Source organism: Hordeum vulgare, chromosome 2H, assembly GCF_904849725.1.
Source record: "Hordeum vulgare subsp. vulgare chromosome 2H, MorexV3_pseudomolecules_assembly, whole genome shotgun sequence".
Classification (NCBI taxonomy): domain Eukaryota; kingdom Viridiplantae; phylum Streptophyta; class Magnoliopsida; order Poales; family Poaceae; genus Hordeum; species Hordeum vulgare.
This window is the reverse complement of record NC_058519.1, coordinates 60669426-60693168: the sequence shown is the minus strand read 5'-3', so window position 1 is coordinate 60693168 and position 23743 is coordinate 60669426. Positions and strand designations below refer to the sequence as shown.

The window sequence follows — 23743 nt, the reverse complement described above, 5'->3', positions numbered from 1 at the left end:
CGTTTATTTTTTATTTTTTGAGTGATCTGACTTTGCCGACACACCACCATTCGTGCCAAAACTCATAAGCCCAGTGAGCCCAGGCCCATGGCCGACCCAGCCCTTCACGTGCTCGAGCCCTCCCTCCTACCACCAAACGAGAGCAGACCACCAAACAAACCCCCGCAGAGACACGAAACCAGAGCAGGCAGCAGCGAAACGGGGAAAGAAACACAGAAAAGAAAAAAAAACACAAATTAATAAAAAAGAGAAAAATCTCCGAGCCCAAGCCGCCTCCCCCATCCCCCCCACTCCGGCGCTCCATGCCTCCTGGCCCCCTCCCCCTCCCCGCCGCCGCCGCCACCGCCGCCACCGAGCCCATACGACCGCCCGCCGCGCGCCGCAGCACCCGGCGGCAGCGCCGCCCCCTGGCCCGCTAGCCGCAGCGGACGCGCCCTCTGGCCTCCGGTTCTGGGCGGGCGGGGGAGCGGCGTCGGCGATGGCGCCGACCCGGAAGAAGCGCACCTCCTCCGCGGCCGCCGCCGCCGCCGCCGCGGCCCAGTGGAAGGTCGGCGACCTCGTGCTCGCCAAGCTCAAGGGCTACCCGGCGTGGCCGGCCATGGTGAGTTGCGCCCCGTCGCTTCTTCTCTCTGATCTGGGGCTCCTCTGGCCGTCTGCCTGACCTAGGGTTCCACGAATCATGCTCCGGGTAGGGGAGCTTGCTTAGGGTTCGGTTAGGTAGTAGTTTCTTTTACTGTACCGCCTTGACCCGCAGTAACAAACGAGGTTTATAGGTAGCTCCTAACGCCGATTTCGTGACCCGTTCTGTTTCGGCGGCTATAATAGTGGCGATCCTGGCGAGGCCTGGCATGTTTAGGGTTCTGATACCATGGAGGTAGTCGGTGGTTAGCTCTAGGCGAATTCTTTTGATCTTTGCTCAAGGTTCCTGCTAAATCGAAGCACCAAACTACGATCTGATACTGCGGGTTCATGCATTTCTCAAGTCTTGATACTAGTGAGGTATAGTGAATGTTGTTCTACTTCAGATCTCACCCATCTGGCAGGTTGAGGCTTCGTGGAGTTTCGATCTGTTTCGGAGTCAGGCAGGTGAGCTTGGTTGGTTTTAGTTTTAGTTTCGGTACATGATGGTGAGGTGGATAAGTAGTTCTCTTGGGACAAATCTTAGCGCTTCACTCTCATAAGGTTTATTTTGCGAGATCACGTGTAAGTGTACTACCTTTATGATAGGATCACTATAGTCTATTAATGCGATTATCCAACTGTTTTGGTAGCTGGGTGGAAGATGGTGGTAACCTGGCTGGTGAAGGAGAATGCTTTTTGTGGGATTAAGTTGTATGTAGTAAATGATAACCTGTTGTTAGGTCCACTTGTTATGATGTTTCTGCGGCTGGAATAGGTGCAGCGAACTGATGCTGTTAGTTTTTAGGTGTGCCAGAGTAACTGTATGATGTTTCAAATGGTTCTTCGCTATTTGGGAATTTATGTCATTAGCTCCGATACTTCCTGACTGGTTTATCTCGTTAAATTGGCCCCTCAGCAGCTGGATGTAATTTTTATATACGTCCATGAAGGCTTGGCATCAATTGTTCATGTTCTCAGTCCTGACCATGATAATATAGTATAAAGAAAACTGGGAGATCCTTAGACCCTCTTCACGTATGAATGTGCCACAACCTTCCACGGCTCTCGTTATCTGTGTTGAAGTTTCGCATATCCTGATTTAGCTCCTTGGTAATTTGGGTTTTAATGCCATAGGCAGCCTATGTGGAGCTGTGAAATCCAGATAGTCCCACACTAGAAGTCTATACAATGAGTTGTTGAGCGTATAATCTATAATGTACTTGTTTTGTCCAAGTATGTCACCTCCAGGTTAACCCTCTTACTTGAAGGAACTGTAAGAGGGTTAGAGGGGTGCATATGCATATGTGGGCCTGTCCAACGTGGGTTCTGTATTGAGCGAAGTATGGGCCATCAAATTAGGCTTCCTTGGATTAGCGAATGAGGTTGGGTAATGGATTTGGCATGACATGCACCTTTGTTATGGTTTAGGGGTAAACAAAATTCATCAGCTTGTGAGAAGTTTAGCATGATCTGTGATAATATGCCATGATCTCTATTGAATTAAACACTCATGTATGTATTTTCTTTTGCGGTTTGTGCATGTTGGCACTGACATCTTTGTTGTAATATGAATTTCTTTTAGTGGCGACTTGTCGTTTTTTCTGTTTCTTCCTTCTTTAGTTTTCTTGTTTTTACTTACCATTTGAAATTTTGAAGGGTTAATATGTAGAAGAGTCCTTATGGCCCTTTGCTAACCCTAATGTTTACCCACTTCCCTTTTGCTTTCAGATGTCATTTCCCGTACTTGACAGATAACTCCTGGTTTTCTCCTGCACTTTAGCTATTTAGCATTTCCCCATATTCCGCCTTCCTCTCAAGCGTTCAATTTAATGATGACTTGGTTCTCCAAAACAGTAGTTTAGTTTTGCTTTCAGATGCTCATTTGCGTACTTGACAGATAACTCCTTGTCTTCTTCTGTGCTTTAGCTATTAAGCATTTTCCCATATTAAGTCTTTTCTCAAGTGTTCATGTTATGATGACCTAGTCTCCAAAACAGTTCTGTACGGGTTTTGTTTTATCTTAGCCGACCTTTCTGTTAACATGGCTTGATGGCACGTGCCCATTTTAAGCTTTTGTTATGGTGTCTTGTTGTGAGGAAGTTTCACAATCGTGCAGTTGCTTTTCACTATTTCTAAGAGAGTAGTTCCTCTCCTCTCTACACTTTTTTCAGGAAATATTCCTTTGCTATCATTGCTAGGATTTTGAGAACATTCCTTAAGTTAGTATTTCTAGGCTGAAACTGATTAGTTGCTTATTGCTTAAGAATTCTAGTTTCCATTTGCATCTGTTCCATTCCTAGGTCTGGCTTGTTTGGTTTGAAAAGCTGTGTTTTGGGGCACTGTTGTTTGTTTGGATTGGAACTGAAAGATCACAGGAATCATAAGGAGCACTTGATTTACGGATATCCATACTGTTACAGATTAGCGAGCCGCAGAAATGGGGGCTTCCTCCAACTAAAAAGAAGTTGCTGGTCTACTTTTATGGAACTAAAGAGATGTAAGTTTTACTTTGTATTTAAGATTGTCCTTATGAATCTTATTGATTGATGCATATTTCTACTATATGCACCATTTGCTTGTGCCAAACTATGAAATAGCTTCTCAGGTTAGTTGTCGATTATTTTTACAATAGTTTATCTCTTTGTCCTCCTGTTACTAGTTACTACTTGCTGCATGAGATATGAAGAGACATGATATATAATTTTACTCCAATAATTCATCATATTTTCTTTTGTGACAATGTACACATGGAGTATGCCTGTGCTGGCTTTTTTCTATTACATGCAGGCCATGCGTTGTTTCTACATGATTCTGTTATTTGTGTAAATGCCAGTAGATGGTTCCTGTCATGATGACCGAATGATGGGGTTTGGGTTTTTTGGTTCATTCAAGGTGTCTGCTCGTGGACTGTATGTTTTTACCTAATCAAAAGCCTGTTATGGAGTACTATAAACATATTATTTTTTGCTTCAGCAATATGCTGTTGACATACTATTTTAAATCTAGGGAACCTATTTATGATAAGGACTTTGTACTATCATACACTTTGTGGTTCTTTTTAGCATAGATTTTTAGGAGTTCCTGGGATGGGTCCTATTATTTTCCTTGCAGCTCTCAAGTTTAGTTGTTGTAAGTTTTAATCCTGTACCTGTTTGTGCTATCTTAATGAAGCCTCTCTTCAGTTATAACACAATCTTAGTAACTTATATGAGGAGCCTGAAAAACTTGATGAGGCGAGGGGCAAGTTAGAATCAGTAAATTGCAATTCAGTAAAATCAAGGGGGTGATACCTCTGAAGTACTTAATCACTATCATTTTTAGTAGATGCACAGTTTTAGTCGAAATAGTAAGAATACAGGAACTTCTAAGAGAGACTAATGATAACTTTCTATCATAAAGGGTGTCCCAAATGATAAACAGTTATACGTTGATATATGCACAGTGCAGTGAAGAACTTGACAGATAGTGGATGTAATGCTGGTTAAGTTTAGTCAAATTTTCCTATTTTGGGATGTATTGATGCTGTCATGGTTTCTCTCATAGGATGAAAGGTAATACACACACGTAATCAAAATTATGTTGCTTTTGGGGCAACACAAAAGGATTGGAATGCTAACTTCTGATGTTGATAAATCAGGGCCAGCATAATAGTTCCCATTTATGTTGTGTTTTAATCATTGCCATGGAATTGGAATGGTGTAAAATCTTCTCTTGGAAATAAATCTGGCATTAGGAACATGGTTGTTCTCTATTTAGTTAATTTTTTGCATAGAAACAAGTCATGTGCACACTTGCTCCACCATAACCTTATAGAATTGAAGAGGACATACCACTCCAATCCCTTATTTTTCCTATTCCTACGTTTTGAAATTCCTATGAAATCAAAGAGTGTTTATTGTACAAAGAGGTTGGAGTGGATGGAGATTTTCCTCCAAAAGTGCAAAGCAATCCTTACGAAATTTTCCCAAGGATTCTAACCCTACGAATCAAACAGGCCATGTAGGAAAATTTCCTGAGGATTCAAATCTTCAGAAAACCCCATGGAGAATTTCTTTGAATCAAAGGAACCCTAAAAATCTCTTCTGTAGAGTACAAGGTGCACACACACAACCCGCACACACATGGAACCATCATCAAGAAGTCATGAAAACAATTCAAAGATTGTTACAAGATGCATGTACCATGCCACAAAATTATCATTTGTGATTTTTGCCATTTTTTCATGGCCTTTTGGTTGCGTTTCTTTGTGTAGGTAGCAGTAGCACGGAAGCACTGTAAGGGCTCCTTTGATTCAGAGAAGTGTAGGTAGCAGTACTACAAGGTGCACACAAGCATGGAAATCTAATAATCATACTATCACAACACTTATATGCGCCCACATGCATGCACATCTTGTACGCATGCTATGATATATTATATCCCCCCCCCCCCCCCCCCCCCCCCCCCACACACACACACACACAGAAAGTGGGAACACACCCTTACTTGAAGCACAAACATGTGTACTCCTGTTAAATGCAGCGCATCTTTCTGGTGCTAGGGATTTAAGTTAGGTTGATTGCAACAAACACCTTTGCTCCCAACAGTAGGCCAAAGACCCCTCTATCATCATCTTAAAAATTGATAATTACATAATGGTACAAATTGTTGGTAAGGAACGGTCTCAGCCTGAGACGTTTGTAACTCACAGCATTTGTGCCATGATGGCTATCATGTTTGCACATTTTACTCTCAATCTAATATTCTCGATTCCAAATGTTTAAATGTTCGCTCTGACATCTGTTTTTAATATTGTAGTGCTTTCTGCAATTATGCTGATCTTGAGGCGTTCACTGAAGAGAAAAAGAAATCTCTACTTCTTAAACGACATGGGAAAGGAGCGGATTTTGTCCGAGCAGTTAAGGAAATAGTAGAAGTCTTTGATTCTATGAAGAACGAGGACAATAATATGAGTGGTTTGGCCCCTGCCAACAATAGCAGCAGTTTGGACACTGGAGGTCCTGAAGAAGGTTCTGATTTGGCCAATGACAACAAGCTCGAGGGTAATCCTGCCTCTTCCATGGATCACAGCATGGCCAGTACCCCTGGGTCTAATGTTGCTGCATTGGAGAGCGAACACTGTGTTGTGAACTCTGCGCCTGATGAGCCTGCTAGTTCATTTTCAAAGAAGAGGAGAAATAATGCTCTGCAACTAGGTTCATGCAGTCACCGTGATCTTACTTCCCCACGGAGGCCAAGAAGTTCATTAGGTGCTGATCATAGGACTCGAGATTCTTGTGGGTCGAATGGTGTCAATCTGCTTCCTGTTGATATGACTACTAATCATAGGCAGGAAGGTTCTTCTCGTCATAAATGTATAGGTGATGACAAACCTAAATCGGATTTCCTTCCAGCTACGAAGGATGTTATGCTGTTCAATTCTAGTCGAGGCACCTTAAGTCAACACGGAGCTTCTCTGAATGGTAATTATGAGAACAATTCGAGTAATGCTGGAAATATAGAAAGTACTCCTAATGTTGAAGTATGCCAAACTGTCATGGGTAAAGAAGATAATCTGGATGGGACACAAGATCTTTCCACGAGCACAACAGTTACTTTTAAAAGAAAGCGAAGCCCGGGCACAAATGATGTTAATAATTCTATCAGCAGTGTGGTACCAAATATGGATGAAGAATTGCAGCCTAATTCAAGTGGAAACCTACCAGATTCTCCAAATTCAGCGAATGAAGTCAATAAGTCAGATGGAGATGACCACTTGCCATTAGTGAAAAGGGCACGAGTTCGAATGGGAAGACCCCAACTGGAGGACTCCTTGGTTGATGAGCTTGATATTTCTGGTAACAAAATTGAGTTGGCTATACCTGTTGTTGAATGTTATAAACATGACCTGTCTTCAGTAGCGGTAAAGGATCATCCAGCTGACGAGGTACCCTCTGGCATAGATCCTTCACCCAAAATAGACCCATTGCTGGCATCGGGAAATGAACATCCAGCTGAGGAGGTACCCTCTGGCATAAATCCTTCACCCAAAGTTGACCCATCACTGGCTTTGGAAAATGATCATTCAGCTGAGGAGGTGCTTCCTGGCATGAATCCTTCACCCAATGTAGACCCATTGCTGGCATCGGGAGATGATCATTTAGCTGAGGAGGTGCTTCCTGGCATAGATCCTTCACCCAAAGTAGACCTGTCTGCATCAGGAGAAGTTCAGACTGCTTGCAAGGACAAAGAGTATCAATCAAAGGTTTTGTCGTTAGATGGAGAAGCTGCTTTACCTCCATCTAAACGTCTCCACCGTGCCTTAGAGGCTATGTCTGCTAATGCAGCTGAAACTACTAGTAATCCACCTGAAGTGAATAAGTCAAAGGAGTGTATCCTGATGCCTTGCACAACGTCGAAAGGAAGCCCTCCTTTTAATAACTCTCCAGATGCATTTGTCAAAAGTCCAAGATCTGCAACAATTAAAGGTCCAAAAATTTGTTCAACTGTACTTTCCTTAGATACCCCAACTGGCGTAAAGTATATGTCGCAAGCATTCAACTCCCTGTCTTCTATTTCATTGGAATTGACAAATGGTGGCAATCATGATCTTCCAAAAGACATAGTTCATACCAATGCTGATGATGATATCTGTGGAAATTCTCCAACCTGTTCCTTGGAGTCGAAAGAGCCTGCATTTGTATCTAAGCTTGATCAGTTGCCTGTGGGGAAAGTAAGTATAAATGAGCTCCTGGATCCAATTGGTAACTCTGGTCGAGATTTTAGCAAATATATTGATGGATCTGCTTATCCACTTAGCCAAGCAAAGACTGCTGTATCAGATGCTAATCAAGATTCAAATTCCGAGCCACAGAATAAGACAGTTTTGGCTGAACCAACAGTCAGTGTGGGTGACAGGACAAGTGCCTCTTCGTTGGTTACTAAAGTTACGTGCAGCCAGTATGTTGCAGGCGCCCAAAAATTTGAAGCGTAAGCCTTTCTATTTTTATTTTTTAGATACATATGCACTATTTTCCGCTTAGGTAGGTATATGGCACATCTTCATCTTAATTAACTAATTCTAGCAATCTTGGGTATCTTGTGTTTTCCATTTCAACCATTGTTCCTGTCTGGAAAATTATGTGTTCCAGCATAGGCCTTTTCATGTAGTCTGCTATTATTCACTTTAAAGAATCACTCAATTATTGTGCACTAATAAATATGTCATAATGCAAAAATGAAGAAATGCTGTTTGATATGTGCAATCAAAGATCATAATTTTACTAGATCCTATAAGCATATAGCAATCGAAATTAAGGGTCAAATATATGTTTGAAGACTGTCGGTTTCCAAAATGTCACTTGTTTGTGACTGGAGGGAGTATATGTTCCAACGGTATCCAGTAGTATAGAAGTATAAGTTGGAGCTGCTTCATTGGGTTAGAATAATACACAAAAGTCTGTGTAGGGGGCGTTTAGTTACTACCCAAATGTTGGAACACTACCAGATTTGGCCTCTTCTAATATTTGGCATCTGTGGGTGATATTATGGATTATTGGTTCAGTCTTCGTATCTTATCTCAAATGAACATATTCATCTGAATAAGTAATATAATTTATGTGTGTAATTCATTCTTCCGCACGCAGTTTAAAATTTGCATGGAATATGCTACGGAAGCTACTCTTTGCTGATATAAAACATCTTTCTTTAGTCTAGGTGACTTTTTATAATGTGTGTATAATTCATTCTTCTGCACGCAGTTTAAAATTTCTAGGGAACATGCTAAGAAGCTATTCTTGCTGATGTGAAAAGTCTTTATTTAGTCCAGGTGGCTTCTGAAACAGTGATATATGGGACTATTGTACGAAGGATCAAATAAATCATTTTCTGTTATTTCTTATTTATATCTATTGAAGTCTTATGTCGATCACTTGGATAAGCTTCACATCAGTTTCATTGGTTCATCTTGTAGGCATTCTTTAGCAACGGCACTGAGAGAACCCGACCACAAAATTAACATGAAGGATATTGGTTTATCTCCAGACCCAATGCATATGAAAGGGCTTATTGCTGCTGCACATGCTCAGAAATTCTCTCAACCAACTTCTTTCATAGACAGTTTTTTAGATTCCAATGTTATTTCTGAACCTTCGGTGAATATACCTTCAGTTAAGGAAGGATCAGGTGGCCGGTGTTCACCTTCACATAATATAATAAGGTCTGCATCAGATAGGATTCATACTCTACAGACTAGTGGTAAGATTCTTTCTGATAACATACAACAGAAGAGCTTGAACAAACCAGCAGGTCATGATGAAGGCAGGTCAGCACGGAGGGCCTTTGAAAATTTCCTAGGTACATTAACAAGAACGAAAGAATCTATAGCCCGTGCAACACGTCTTGCTCTGGATTGTGCTAAGCATGGCATTGCTGGGGAGGTTAGATCACTCATACTCTTCAGTTTGCACTTCTCATTTGCAAGCATATTTATGTTGGACCTTTGTGTTGCCCGCTTCCACTGTTTTTATTGTTGCTAACGATATTGAACTTGCTTGAGATTGTAGTTGTGGAGTTGGTAGCTTTTCTTTGGTCTATATGGGTCTTCCATCTTTTGATTGATTACTTGGCCTGATTGTAGTATCTTCTTATTGTTAGCTTTCTGCCATGAGAAACATGGGTGTATCTTTTTGTTCTTAGCTTTCTGCAATGAGGAATATAGATGTATCTTCTGGTCATTAGCTTTCCACGCAGATGAATGTAGATTTTGCTTCTATTCTGAGAAACAAACCATTGGAGTGGGCAGCCATTTCCTTATTACATCCCTCTAATGTGGCACAAAATGATATGCACATGACATAAGTTAGAAATTGGTAAAGAATATGCTTTTCCTATCACCATTGTATGACTAAATTCTAAAATTGAGAGTACAGAACAACACTTGTAGCCTTCAGGTGTGTATGTAAAAGATTATACAGTTTTTATGGCCATTGGGCCAATCAATGCGGCTGAACCCCCCTTATCGATGCATCTTTGTTTTGGTTTGAGAAACTAGGTAATGGATGTCATCATCGAACGCCTGGAAAAAGAGTCGAATCTGTATAAAAGGGTGGACCTGTTCTTCCTTGTTGATTCAATAATCCAGTGCTGTCGCAATCAGAAAGGTACTCTCAGAGTTTTCTCATGTTCTCTCAGCATTTTTTGGGCACACCTTTTCAAGATTGTCATACATCTTCTAGGTGGAGTTGGCGATGCCTATCCTTCTCTTATCCAAGCAGTCCTTCCACGAATACTATATGCTTCTGCACCCCCTGGAAATTCTGCATGGGAGAATCGAAGACAATGTCTTAAGGCAAGTTTTTTATTTTCAGGGTCCTAATTAGGGGAGATAATAATGTAGTGCCGTTTTACCTTTCTTCACATGCTTGTGTGCCTCGATGATTAGGTTTTGAAACTCTGGCTTGAGAGGAAAACCCTTTCAGAATACATCATTCGCCATCATATTAAGGAGCTTGAAGCTCTTAATGAAGCATCATTTGGGACCTCTCGTCGACGTTCGGGGACAGAGAGAGCTCTGAACGACCCCTTACGGGATAACGAAGGAATGCTTGTAGATGAGTATGGAAGGTATACCTCTTCTTTTGCTTTATAAGAAACTTATCTATGGTTCCGTGAGTGTTCAGTTGAGGCTTGTTTATGTTCTTGGTTAATCGTTGCTATTATTGCACAGTTCTATGTCACTAGCGTGTGTGATATTGGAGATGCTTCTCATTTATTTTCCTGTATTCTCCAGAAAGGAAAATATCATCTTTCCCCAGTGCAGGATTTCATGATGTTTATATAGCAAACCAGCATTTTCTATCAAGTGCGAGTCCTTGTAATTTTTGTCGTTTGGATCAGATAGTGGTGGATGGTTGAAAGCAGCTCGTCGCTGTGTCCTACCTATACAACCCTGGTACCAGCAAAGGGTCCAACTCTCAACATTGTTGTGAAAAGTACGGATGGATGTTCCGTCTGGCTGCTGCCTGCTGGTCATATTTGAACTTTAGCTAACCTGCAAGAATACAATGATACGTCTAGAAAGTTCAGATAGTTTGGGATGGTGGGGAGATGACACTAGTACTTTGCAGAGCACATTCTGGAAAATAAATGGAAACGTGGAAATTCGTTCCACAAAATCTGGTGCAAGATATATAAATCCTCAAGCATATTTAGTTTAAAACGGGGCTTTGATTGTCTTTCTGAATGCCAAATGCTAGTAGTATACAGCTGTAGTATGGAATTATAAGGTGTTTACAAGACTCATAACATACAAAAATATTTACTTCGGTCATAATTAGGATTTTCTTAGGTATTTTAACACCATATGGGTGACAAGTGCAGATGTGCAAGCTGAGCTCTGCTATATTGTCTTTATAATAAAGAATATGTTGTAGTGTTATCCTCGTATAATTACTTGATTAGATTATTCTTCGCAGCAATACTGGTTTCCATCTTCCAAATATGATCTGCGTGAAGCTGCTTGATGAGGAAGGAAGCTCCTCTGAGGATAGGAGCTTTGAAGCTGTTACTCCTGAACATGAATCTACTGGTGCTGAGCAAGGGGAGGCTTCTCAATTGGACGGGGCGAAGCATCGACTTGTCTTTGAAGAAGTGAATGGTGATCTTGAGATGGAAGATGTAGCCCCATCATCTGAAGCGGAAGCTAGCTCTGCACGCCGACCAGATCTAACTGTTGCGAGGCATACAATTACTAATCAGAACGTTGATTCTGTCCCTCCGCTACCTGATGACAAACCTCCAACTCCTCCCCCATTGCCATCATCTCCACCACCTCTACCACGTCCTAATTGTCCTGTCATTCAAGGTTCACAGGTTCAAGGAGCATTGAGTGCGGCACCTGATCGAGTCAAGCCAGATACTTTAAGAGTATGTAGTTCTGTTGTTTTTATAATATGACCACTATGATTTTTTAATTATTGTGAATCTAATGAGTCCTTAATGATTCTTTGCAGAATGTTCAAGATCAGCACTCTCATCCTATTGCAAATAATCGAGGCAACATGGATCCTTGTGTGGTTCCATTCCAGCCTCCTCCACCCTATACTTCTGGATGTGCAGGGCATCCAAATCAGATGCATCCGCCGCCACCGCTGCCTCCACCACCGCCTCCACCACCTGTCGCACCTTTCCATCCTCCTGGGCCCCATGGAAATTTTTCTGGGCCCCCAGTACCGCACCATGGAAATAACTATCACCATCCACCACCACCACCACCACCACCACCACCTCCGAATAATGCATACCATTTGCAGCCACCACCACCGCATCCACCAGGTCCGAATCAATTCCCGTATATGCCACCTGAACACCAACAAAGAACACAACAACCTTGGAATTGTAATCCTCCCTATCCTGAGGGATATCAGTACAATGGACATGACAGAGGACACCCTCCATACGATAGGAGACATCACTTTGATGATAGATGGCATCACTTTGACGATAGAGGGCGACGCTTTGATGACGGAGGGCATCATTTTGATGCCGGAGGACATCACTTTGACGATGGAGCATATCACTATGATGATAGAGGGCATCACTTCAATGACAGAGGACAAATGCACCATGAATCTATGGATAGAGGAAGGTTTCCTCCACATTTTGGACCAGGTATATTTCTTGTTTAGCTATCAGCATTTTGAAGTTTTGCATCTAACTGCATGCGTGCATATTTGTCTTCTCTTTTGAATATCAGATCCATTGAGATTTATAATAAGTATTAGGCTTCGTATTGAGCAAGTTGGTTCCAATAAGTATCCATTTATTGACTGAAGTATCTTTACAATTGTTCAGACCCTCCGTATCCTGACAATTTTGAAGCTTCATCCTCCCACCATGGGCGACCATCAGACGGTCCACCTGGTCCATGCGCCGACTGGTCGATGCCGCCTAGGAGATCCAAGTATCCTCCTGGCACCAGACATTCAATGGAACCTCCGATGTCCCATGACGGAGGTATGCTTTCATGTTGTGCTTTGCTCTTAAAAGAACAAGCAGAAGGAGCTGCTACAGTTTTTTTTTTTTTTTTTTTGGGGGGGGGGGCTTGCTTTAGGAAAAAACGTATTAGTAGCTTATATGCCATGGGAAGGTTACTAATTTTAAAGATGCAGTACTAATTACCGAACATTTGGTATATGAGGATATTTGTACCTCTTTTCACATCCGGAAATATGAAATTCAGACGGATACGACAAGCGGCCTCTTAAGAGTTATATCTGTTTGCTTTGAGAAAATATCTGGTGGAAACCAACGTATGGTTGAAACTAGTGAAAACTGCATAAGTATCATGCCCAAAAGTTAAAAAAAGAAACCGCACTATGCCATAGTGGTGGAGGTCAGTATATAAAAACGTAAAATTTCATGTTCAAACTCAATCATTTAGGAGGTATAGAAAATATAATAGTAGAAAACAGTAGGCTCTCGAAATCTTGCTGAATTTGTTTTTTTGCATACTGCTGAATTTGTTTTTTGCAAACCCCTACAACAAATATGATTGAAACCTGAACTCTTGCATTTTTCTAGAACATGACACTTCATTTTCACCATAGTATGGTTTTCCACTGGATACTTCCTCGTTTGTTCCAGCAGTGCTTTGGGCACCTCCATGTTGTTCAGATCCTGTCTTGTCAAAAGTGAATATTTTTGCGCCTCAAAACATGAGAGAAGACTGTTTTGCCATGTGTTATACTATTATTTTAGTTGTAGCAACATTGCAAGACAGATGTGTTAATATTCATTGCAAAATCAGGTTGGAGGAGGCACGGAAGACACAATAATGATAGATTCCATAGATGATGGGAGCAGAAGCTTTGTGTCTCGACCATGCTGAGCCTCGTATTCGGTACTCCTCACACTTTTTATAATAAGAATGAAATGATAGCAGCCCCCACTGCATCTGTTTCATGCACCTTCCCGGTTTCATGCTCAAGCTGTTATCATGGCAGATTAACACTATAATGGTTACCGGAAGAGGGATAATTTCTGACTATTTTAGTGGTACATCTTTGAATCCTCTTCTTCTGACGAAACCACTGTTTAGTTGCTTGGGGACACTGCTTGTCTGACACATTATATTGCAATTTTTTTCCAGGTTATAGATTTTAGTCTTCTTTCCTTTTGTCTTTGGTGAGCCGTGAAGGGGATCTTCAGCGTCTCCATTCACGGACGGGCTTAGCATGAAATCTCTTTGCAAACGAAGAGATGGAAGAGGCCCTGGTTGTACAAATGTATGTCACCATTCTTTTGCAAATGCAGAAACGGAAGGGACTTCAATGGTGCGTAGAGCTGTTCTGTAACAATCTAGTTAGCCTTACAGTCTACTGTGTTGTTGAGAAATTCTTCACTATTGATTTTCCATTCAAATATCCCTTTGTAATCCAACTGTCATTTCAAGCGCCTTACTGAAACTGTCTGACATTGTATATGGCCACAATCTCGAATGTTCTTTTTTGCGGGTGTTGGCTGCATGGTATCACTTCTATTTCCAGAATTGACTGTAAACATGTGGTTTCCAACTGGTATAACACTGTTGTGAAAACATCCCAGAGGAATAGTTTACAACTTGCACCCGAGGATGATAAACCATTAGAGAACAACATTTTCAAGTAAATCCGCACCTCTTTGGATTTCCAAAGTACTCCCTTTGTAAAGAAATATAAGTGTTTAGAACACTACTTTAGTATAAATGCTCTTATATTTCTTTACGGAGGGTGTAACACATTATCAATTATGTTAAATATTCTCTAACGTGTAGGTTTGTAGAATGGTGCTGCAGGCGGTTTTGACATACAAAGTTCAGTCCAAAACTTCTTGTAGGAGAACGGTACAATTTTTACTGGATGATGCACATACAGGAGCATTTTTTTCCTGAATAAGGCCCTGGATTTATTATATCTAAAACTAACAACGGTAAATACATCTTAAAAAACAAGAATACCACAACTGAACTCTTACAGAGACAAAGAAACAAAGTCTTCGGCATGAGTGGTGGTCATGAAGTTGTCATGCTAATGTCCAGTTGGACCAACGCCTTGGAAAAGATTCCACCATTGTAGAAGCCTTGACACACAAGAGTATTAGGGTATAACGATGTAGGACCTCTGACTTATCAACGTATGCGCGCTCACACAGTCACACGAAAACACCATCTGAAATATTTGCCTTCCTTTCCTGGCCCCAAGCCTCTCTTCGACAACTGATATGGTTATGTGATGGCTCAGCTGAGATCTTTATGCTGTTAGGGAATGGTTGACCCATTTACTTTGATCTTAGGAGTACATGGCACCCTTGATATTATGTATGAGCATTTTTTTTACCCCGATCAGTTTTAGGGTTTATTTTGTGCCAATGAAGTTGGAACACATGGTGATTCATAGTTGTTGCATATGTAATTTACTTGTTACCGTCATGCTTGAATTTTTGTTGCACTTTTTGTTTCTTGATTATTGTTGCATTTTTGTCGTTGTGGGTATACATCTTTGATTTGCATCAATGAACTTTCTTTTTGCTGTGTTAAATAGTCCGATCTTGTTGGTATCATCTATGATTTTTGTTGCACAAGCTCACTAAGTTTTCTATTGTTGCATGTTTTTTTATGCTTTTAATTGCGGGGTTACATATTGGTTATTGTTATTATTAAGGTACCCAGACATTGCTATGGAACAAAAAAAAAGCTCATACTACATCAATGTACTTGTCTAGTGATGCATGGATGTGGCTTGAGACATTGTCATGCTAAATACTGTCATTTTGTTGCACTTTCCTCTCTTGACGACCAACATGCTCTACTATCTTTATCCAACTATGGTGACTTCCTAGCATGATTGTCATCAGATTGATATAATGTTCAACATCTTATGCTTTCCCATTACCTCGTGATGGTTTCAACAATATTCAACATCTTTCTTTACCTTTTTTCGTCCATAACCTTTCACGTAGCTGCCTCCTCCCCTAAGAAAAGCCTAGGGTTCCTCTGCCTGCCGTCGGTGCTGGTTCACCTCGTTTCCAATGGCCTTAGGGCCATGGTGCACAGTGGATCCTGACACTTGCCGGCGGGAGGGGCCTGTTTTTGTAAGTGCATCTAGTGCCCCTTAGTGATTTTAGTGAATTGAAGACTTATAGGTTAAGAGACTAATATGTTTGTGAGTGTACACAGGCCCTATAAGTCACCGAGGAGTTTAGTTATTCGAAGAATATCGACCCCTAAAAATGTATGTCTTCGGGTGAAGACTTTGGTCATTCCTTGAAGACTTGAATATCGACCCCTAAAAATGTATGTCTTCAGGTGAAGACTTTGGTCACTCCTTGAAGAATTTGATAGCGAAGAAATTGCTATTCCTCATGAAGACTTTGAATATGAGGAATTCGGTGTGTCCCGAAGAAAATACTCTGAAGACTTTGAAGCTTGAAGATTTACTCTTTTTGTTTCATTTTCTTCTTTCTTGAGTCGTAGGAACACCGTACTGTTAAAGGGGGTCAATGCAATACTAAGGAAAGATTTCCTCATGATGCTCAACTCAAAGGCAAAAATACCAAATCCTCAGAGTGAAGCCTTTGAAAATTTCTCATAGATTAGTAAAAGTCTTTAGTGACAAAGACGAAGTTCTTCTTGTCGCTAAAGAAATTGCACTAATTGAGGAGTTAGGATTTCGCCAGTGCGGACTACCTATAAGTGAGGAACATGAGAGACATGAGGACTTTCACAGTTGAAAGATCCGACCATTGCCGCGCCGCGTTGCCACCTGTCCCCAATCTTATCCACTCAACGGTCATATCATTGGGGGCATTAATGTCAAATCATGTCGGGATGCTCCCCGGCTATAAATAGCCATCCCCTACAACCACTAGTTGGTTGGCTGCTCCGAGAGAAACTAACACTTGTCATTTAGAGCAACCCAATCCTCGAGGACTTTAAGCTAAAATCATCAAGTGAGGAAAAACCCCAAACACCCAAACCAAAACCAAAACCCAAGTGGTTGAGCATCACTGAAAATATTGTTCCCGTGTGGAACCGATGCTTGTTACCTTTGAGGACCGTGCATCCTCCAGACGGTTAGGCGTCAATGGTCTAGAGCATCCAGCAGTCAACTATGGATCTCCGGGTGACCGAATTTGTGAGGGTTTGGAAGTCTGCCCTGAAGACTTACCACGAGTGTTGGGCGAGGACTGTGTGTCCTTAGCTCAAGGAGAATACAGTAGGGACTGTGTGTCCTTTGGTTTGAATACCAAGCCGCTCCAAACTAGATGTACGACTGCCACAACAATTGGAACTGGGTCATCAAACCACTGTCTTCATCGAGGTACGGGTTCTATTTCTTCAACTCATTCATTTCCTCATTTGCATGTTGATGAGTTTGATGTGTACTGTTTGAAGAATTTGACTCGAGACTTTCTTTGAAATCCTCACCTCAAATTCTTCACTTAAGTTATTCATCACCTGCTTATCCTGATCATTCAATCTGTGCAACCTGAATGTCTCGCCTCACTTTGAGGACTAAGCTATAGCCGCGTTTGCACATCTGTTTGAGTACTTATTCCGTTGCACTCGGTTCATGACCGAGGACTTTACTCACTAGGAATTTCCTTAGTGATGTATTTGTAAAAATCGCCTATTCACCCCCTCTAGTCGATATAATGCACTTTCAATTGGTACCAGAGCAAGGTACTCCCTTGTTTTGTGTTATTTTGGTTTAACCACCTGGAGTTTTAGTTATGTCGACCACAGTTATAATCAAAGTTACTTCAGGGTGTCCTACCTTTGAAGGAAAGAATTTCCCCTTCTCGAAGAACAAGATGCGCATGCACCTTGAAGCAATTGAGAACGATCTCTGGTACATTGTGAAAAATGATGTCCCCTCTGTCACTTCAACTATCACTGCCGCTGATGTGAAGAGATTCAAGCAACTTGACTCTCAAGTCAAGAATATCATATGTGGCCATCTGAGCAATGGTCAGTATGGCAGAGTGAGTGCTTTGGGTTCTACGAAGCTTATGTGGGATAGGCTATCCAAAGTCAACGAAGGAGTGTCCACACAATGTGACTCTCGTTTTGATGTTCTTCGCAATCTCTTAAATCGCTTCAAGAGACTTGATAATGAAAACTGTCAAGACACCTTTGATCACTTCACTGATATCTCCAATGAGCTTCATGCTCTTGGGGCTAGAGACATCACTGACCATGAAGCTGTGAAGAAACTGCTACGATCTCTTGATCCTTCATTCGATACACTAGTCTTGATGATTCAAGAACGAAGAGATTACAAGCTACTTGATCTTGCTGATATCCTTGAGAGACTCAATACTCATGAATTCCAACAAGAATAGAAGATAGATCTTTATGGACCAAGCTATACAAGACCTAGCGTGCTGAAGGCAAAGGCTATTTCCTCATCTAAAGAAGAAGACTCTGATTGCAGTCTTGGTGATCCTGAAGAACTTGGTCAGGAACTTGCTATGCTCGTGAGAAAATTCCAAAAGTTCTCAAGGTGTGGCCAGGTTGGAAAGTCTTCAAGAACAGATATGAGGAAATCAGAATTTTCATCTGAGGACTACAAGAAGAGAACCTGCCATAAATGCAAGAAATCTGGTCACTAGATTCCTGATTGTCCTCGCTGTGTGAAGGAATCAAAGAAGAAGAAGTACAAGGATGACAGTTCCGATGACTCAAAGAAAAATAAGAAGTCTTCAAGGTCATCATCTTCAAAGTCCTCATCGCACAAGAAGACCAATTTCAGAAAGGCTCGGGCACTTATTGACAAGGAAATGGATTCTGAAGAAGAATCCGAGGAATGTGATGAAGAGGAAGGTTCTGAAGAGGAGTCAGAGTCTGGTGTGGCAAGCTTAGCCCTTGCTACCACACTCGTCAACAAGTCTATCTTCGACCCCAAAGAAAATGACAACATCAACAACACTGAATACTATGATGATGACTTTGCTCCCACCTATTGCTTCATGGCAAAAGGTTCAAAGGTACCAAGTCACACTTCCTCTTCTGACTCTAGTGACAGTGAACCTGATGATTATCAAAAACCCAGTTACTATAAACTTGCTAATATTGCCACTAAGCAACAAACTGCTATTGAAAAGCTTCAGAAACTGCTAGACAAAACCGATGACCTGCTGAGTGATGAAATGAATCGGACTCAAATCCTCACTGAAGATGTTCAAAATCTTCAGTCTAGATTTGATAGTCTTCAAGAACGTTATGGCACACTCTTGGCTGATCATGAGAAGCTTTCCTATGAATTCCTTCAAAGAAAGCAAGATCTTGAGAAGCTAAGAATGTCTCATGATGATCTTCAAGTTGAAAATGATTCTTTGCTTGCTTAACAGATCAGTACCGCTCAGGAATAATTCATTCCACCTTGTGTGAAATGCATCGAACGTGAAACTGCTAATTCTTCACCCGAAACTTCAAATGCTTCTATCAATACAAATTCTTCAACTGTTTCTGTGGTAACTGTAAGTGCATCTAGTGCCCCTTAGTGATTTTGGTGAATTGATGACTTATAGGTTAAGAGACTAATATGTTTGTGAGTGTACACAGGCCCTATAAGTCACCGAGGAGTCTGAACTATTTGAAGAATATCGACCCCTAAAAATGTATGTCCTCGGGTGAAGACTTTGGTCAATCCTTGAAGACTTTGATAACGAAGAAATTGCTATTCCTCATGAAGACTTTTAATATGAGGAATTCGGTGTGTCCCAAAGAAAATGTGTTGAAGACTTTGAAGCTTGAAGATTTACTCTTTCTGTTTCATTTTCTTCGTTCTTGAGTTATAGGAACACCATATTGTTAATGGAGGTGAAAGGATCGATATGGTTGACTAGAGGGGGGGGGGGGTGAATAGGCAACTACCAATTTTTAGCACTTCTTAACAAGTTAGAGAAAGCAACACAAAGGTTCTCTAAATTAACTACTAGGCGAGCAACCTATATGATGCTAACTACCATGATAACCAGTGCAAGCAAGAAATACACAACAACAATAATATACATAAAGTAAAGGTAAGATATAACCGCAAGTGGAACCGATGAAGACGAGGATGTGTTGCCGAAATTCCTGTGATAGGAAGTACGTCTTCGTTGGAGCGGTGTGGAGGCACAATGCTCCCCAATAAGCCACTAGGGCCACCGTATTCTCCTCACACCCTCACACTATGCGAGGTGTCGTGATTCCACTATTGGTGCCCTTGAAGGTGGCGACCAGACCTTTACAAACAAGGTTGGGGCTATCTACACACAATGTTCAGAGGCTCCCAACAAGACCATGGAGCTTCACCACAATGGATATGGCTCCGAGGTGACCTCAACCGTCTAGGGTGCTCAAACACCCAAGAGTAACAAGATCCGCAAGGGATTAGTGGGGGGAATCAAATATCTCTTGGTGGAAGTGTAGATCTTGGCCTTCTCAACCAATCCCTAGGAAATCAACAAGTTTGATTGGCTAGGGAGAGAGATCAGGCACAAATGAGCTTAGGAGCAACAATGGAGTCTTGGAAGGTCAAAGGTAGGGTTCTTGGAGTGAAAGAACCCTTTATATAGTGAGGGAACAGATCCAACCGGTACCCCCACTTACAGCACCCGCCGCACGGTACTACCGCTTGGGGGTAGCGGTACTACCGCTGCCGTAGCGATACTACCGCTTGGTAGGAAGCGGTACTACCACTAGGCCTGGAGCGGTACTACCGCTTGGTAGGCACATAGAAACAGTAGTAAAAACACTACTACCAGGCCTACCACCGTTGGAAAATTATTTGCAAAAAGTCCGGCGAGGTATAACCGCTTAGAGAGAGAGAGAGGTACTACCGTCCCGAAGCGGTACTACTGCCCATCCGGAGCGGTACTACCGCTGGACCTTTTTGCAGAGACAGGGAGAGAACATGCGGGAGCTCCATTGCTGCAAGGAAAAGGTGGTGGAAAGAAAAAGTGTGCGTGTGTGTGTTGATTCCACCCAAACCTTTCCGACGCGGACCCCTCTTAATAGTACGGCTTTCGTACAACTCAAAACCACAAAAGAGAACCATAGAATACACCGTGCTTCAAAACCACCAAGGGGCGACGAATCGTCTTGTGCCTTGCCATGTATTATCTGAAATGCTCAATGCACACGATTAGTCCGCACATGTATTGTCATCAATCACCAAAATCACTTAGGACGAAATATGCCCTAACAATCTCCCCCCTTTTGGTGAATTGATGACAACACCGGATTTGCACAAAACATAATATAATGAAGACATATGCAAACCCAAAGTATATGAATTAGAGACTGCCCCCCTGGATGTGTGCATGTTTAAAGTAGTGCTATCAACAGCAAGGCACACAATCCAAGGAAAAGCACTCCCCTAGAAATCATAGACGGATACTCCTTGAAATGTCTTGATACAACGATGAGTAAGGAAGCAAGGTATAACATGTGAGCATAAAGATAAGGGCACAAGATAAATGAACTCACAGGCTAAGCATACACAGAGATAATACAGATAGTATAGGGATAGCATATGTCTCACACCATATGACTAAGAGTCTTCACACACATGATAAATTATCCGACAAGATAAAACCAACCAAGTTCAGCAAAGGAAGACTCAGAAAATACGAAAACCAAAGCAAATCCCTACACTCTCTCCCCCTTTGGCATCAGGACACCAAAAAGGCAGAGAGGACGCGTACGTCACAGACGGTAGCTCAGCCATCGGACTCCTCATCAGACTCCTCCGTAGCCTCCGGATCAGTCTCCTCCTCAGCTTCCTCATCACGCTCCTCCTAATCAGACTCAGCCCACTGGAAGTCTCTCGCCTGCATCCAATCAGCCTATGGAGTGATGACCTCCTCAGATCCACTCGAGAAGTGCATGTCAAGCTTCCTCATGATACGCTTATCCCTCTGACGGCTCTCCTTCTGGGCCACATGAGTCAGATACTGCCCCTTCGCCTGCATGCAAAATAAGGCCCTCATCTGGTCCTTCAGCTTCTTGGCCCAAGATGGCTCAGCAGAAGAACGGGTATGTGTGGCAGGGCTGCCCTCATCCTCAGCAGTAGCAGCCTCCTCCTCAGTCTCCATGCGTTCAGCAACACGTGAAGTGGAGGTGTTGGCCCACTTGTTTTTCTGGCACAACTTGATGGGCTCATGGCTGATACACCCAGTGGCAGCAGGGAAGGGCACGCGAGGAAAAGACTCATACCACTTTGACTTGATGGAGTAGTACAGGTAAGGCCCATAGATGGGAACCTTACGGTTGTATATTGCCATCCGAAGCTCGGAAAGCATCACATTAGACACATCGAGTGGGCCAGAATCCTTCGTCCGTCCCTGCTCACACATAAGGAGCATGTCCACCAAATAAGAATGTACTTGGTCTTTGTTGCCAACCCGAGGGAACAGAGTGTTGCGGAAGATCCTATGCATGACATCCAAGAAGGAGTTGAGCACATTCTTCCTGAGATAGTAGAGCATCAACTTCTCCTTGGGGATAGCACCGGGGTTGGCATGAGGGTGCAAACCAACAGGTTTATGCAGCCCCTCGTCACGGACATGCAGAAGCTTCATGAACTCAACCCAAGAGCCAGACATCTTCTCGCCATTAGTCATCCAGGTCATAGTACGATCCTGTCACAACCCAGATGCTTTCTTTCCTTATCTGTACCCCTTTACAATTGTGGAACCCTATTGAACTTATGTTATGGGAGTGATGAGGTGCTTATCATTTCATGTGTTGTCATTTCATGTGCATCTCATGCATCATATCATTATGTTTGTGTTAGCCTTTTCTTGTCTACTTTGGTGTGGTGATTTCATGTGGCTTGTGTGGTATTGTGGAGTGTGGTGTGGGTGCAACAACGACCTCAAACATTAAGTTCCACCATAGCCCAAAACCCCTCTCTTATTATATTTCTTTGAGTCATAATTATGTTGTTGTTTTGGGGTTTTAAAAATGTTCCTCTTCTTTGGAAATACTTTCAAATAATTGTGGATGACAAACCTCACTGATTGGAAATTATTTTTATTTTTTTATATTTAAAACAGGGGCTGATTTATAACAAAACAATTAATTTACTTTGATCTAAAATGCCTCCTCTATTTTTATAAATAGGAGCAGCATTTTAGAGACTTATAATTATTTTCCTTTTCTTCTTTTATTCTGTTTTTAACTTTTCTCTTATTTTCCAAAGTCTGAATTGAATTAATTGTAAGAGAGAACCCTGTTTTGTTTTAAAGAGAGGATCAGGTAGTTGAATGGGCTTTGGCCCATTGCTTCCGTGGCGTGCAGAAGCCCATATCCTTTCCTTTCTTCCTCCTCCTCACGCCATTCCTTTTTCTTCTTTCCGTCAGACAGAGGGACGCGAGGGCGCGTGAGAAGGCTCGTCCATCATTGACGCCGTGAAGTTCACGGACGTCGAGGGGCCCTATTTAACCTCGTCAGCAGTGCCTTCCTCCTCCTAAGGTTACACTTCCTTCCTCCTCGCCGCCGCCACTTTCCCCTACCCTGTTCTTCTCTGTAGATAGATCAGAGAGAGAGAGAGAGGTGAGATTCAGAGAGAGAGAGCAGGAGGCGCTCCACCATCGTCGCCGTCATCCTCGTCAACGCCAACGCCTCCCACTCGGGCAAGGGTGTACGCGACGCCCTTGGAGATGCCGGAGTTCCATTCGCGTCGCTGGTGAGGCCGGAGCGCGTCCACAGCGACGGTCTCGACCTCGTCTCCTGCGAGTTCCCGAAGCACCCGAGCCCCTGCAGCAGCGCCATATCCTTCCTCCTCCTCACCCCGGTCTCCTCTCCGATTCCCTCGGTGAGCATCCCCCCTCTTCGTGTGTCGTGTCCCGCGTTTGGTCGCCGTCGTAGTCGTCGGTAGAAGCCGCTGCTGTCGCCACTGTAGCAGTAGGTAGCTGATACGTCTCCAACGTATCTATAATTTTTGATTATTCCATGATATTATATTATCAATTTGGGATGTTTTATATGCATTTACATGCTATTTTATATCATTTTTGGAACTAACCTATTAACTCAGTGCCTGTCGTGGGTATAAGTCTGACAGTAGATGTGTAGGGTACGAAAGGATGGGCAGAGCCTTAGCTACGTCGA

At 42.4% G+C, this 23743-nt stretch overlaps 1 protein-coding gene across 2 annotated transcripts; it reads left to right on the top strand.

Annotated features, from left to right (window-relative positions):
* Positions 1 to 470: 470 nt before the first annotated feature.
* On the top strand, positions 471 to 14081 carry LOC123424975 (protein HUA2-LIKE 3-like). Of its 2 annotated transcripts, XR_006621764.1 has the most exons (13): positions 471 to 601; positions 3042 to 3118; positions 5419 to 7590; positions 8573 to 9038; positions 9653 to 9761; positions 9837 to 9949; positions 10043 to 10224; positions 11076 to 11526; positions 11613 to 12270; positions 12454 to 12615; positions 13409 to 13501; positions 13605 to 13656; positions 13751 to 14081. XR_006621764.1 is itself a non-coding variant. In XM_045108654.1 (12 exons), exons 1-11 carry the CDS (start codon positions 479 to 481, stop codon positions 13453 to 13455), a joined length of 4560 nt encoding a protein of 1519 aa, XP_044964589.1. In that variant the 5' UTR covers positions 471 to 478; the 3' UTR covers positions 13456 to 13501; positions 13751 to 14081. The 2 variants fall into 2 exon arrangements, 1 of the variants encoding a protein (XP_044964589.1); XM_045108654.1 differs by lacking the exon at positions 13605 to 13656.
* Positions 14082 to 23743: the final 9662 nt, after the last annotated feature.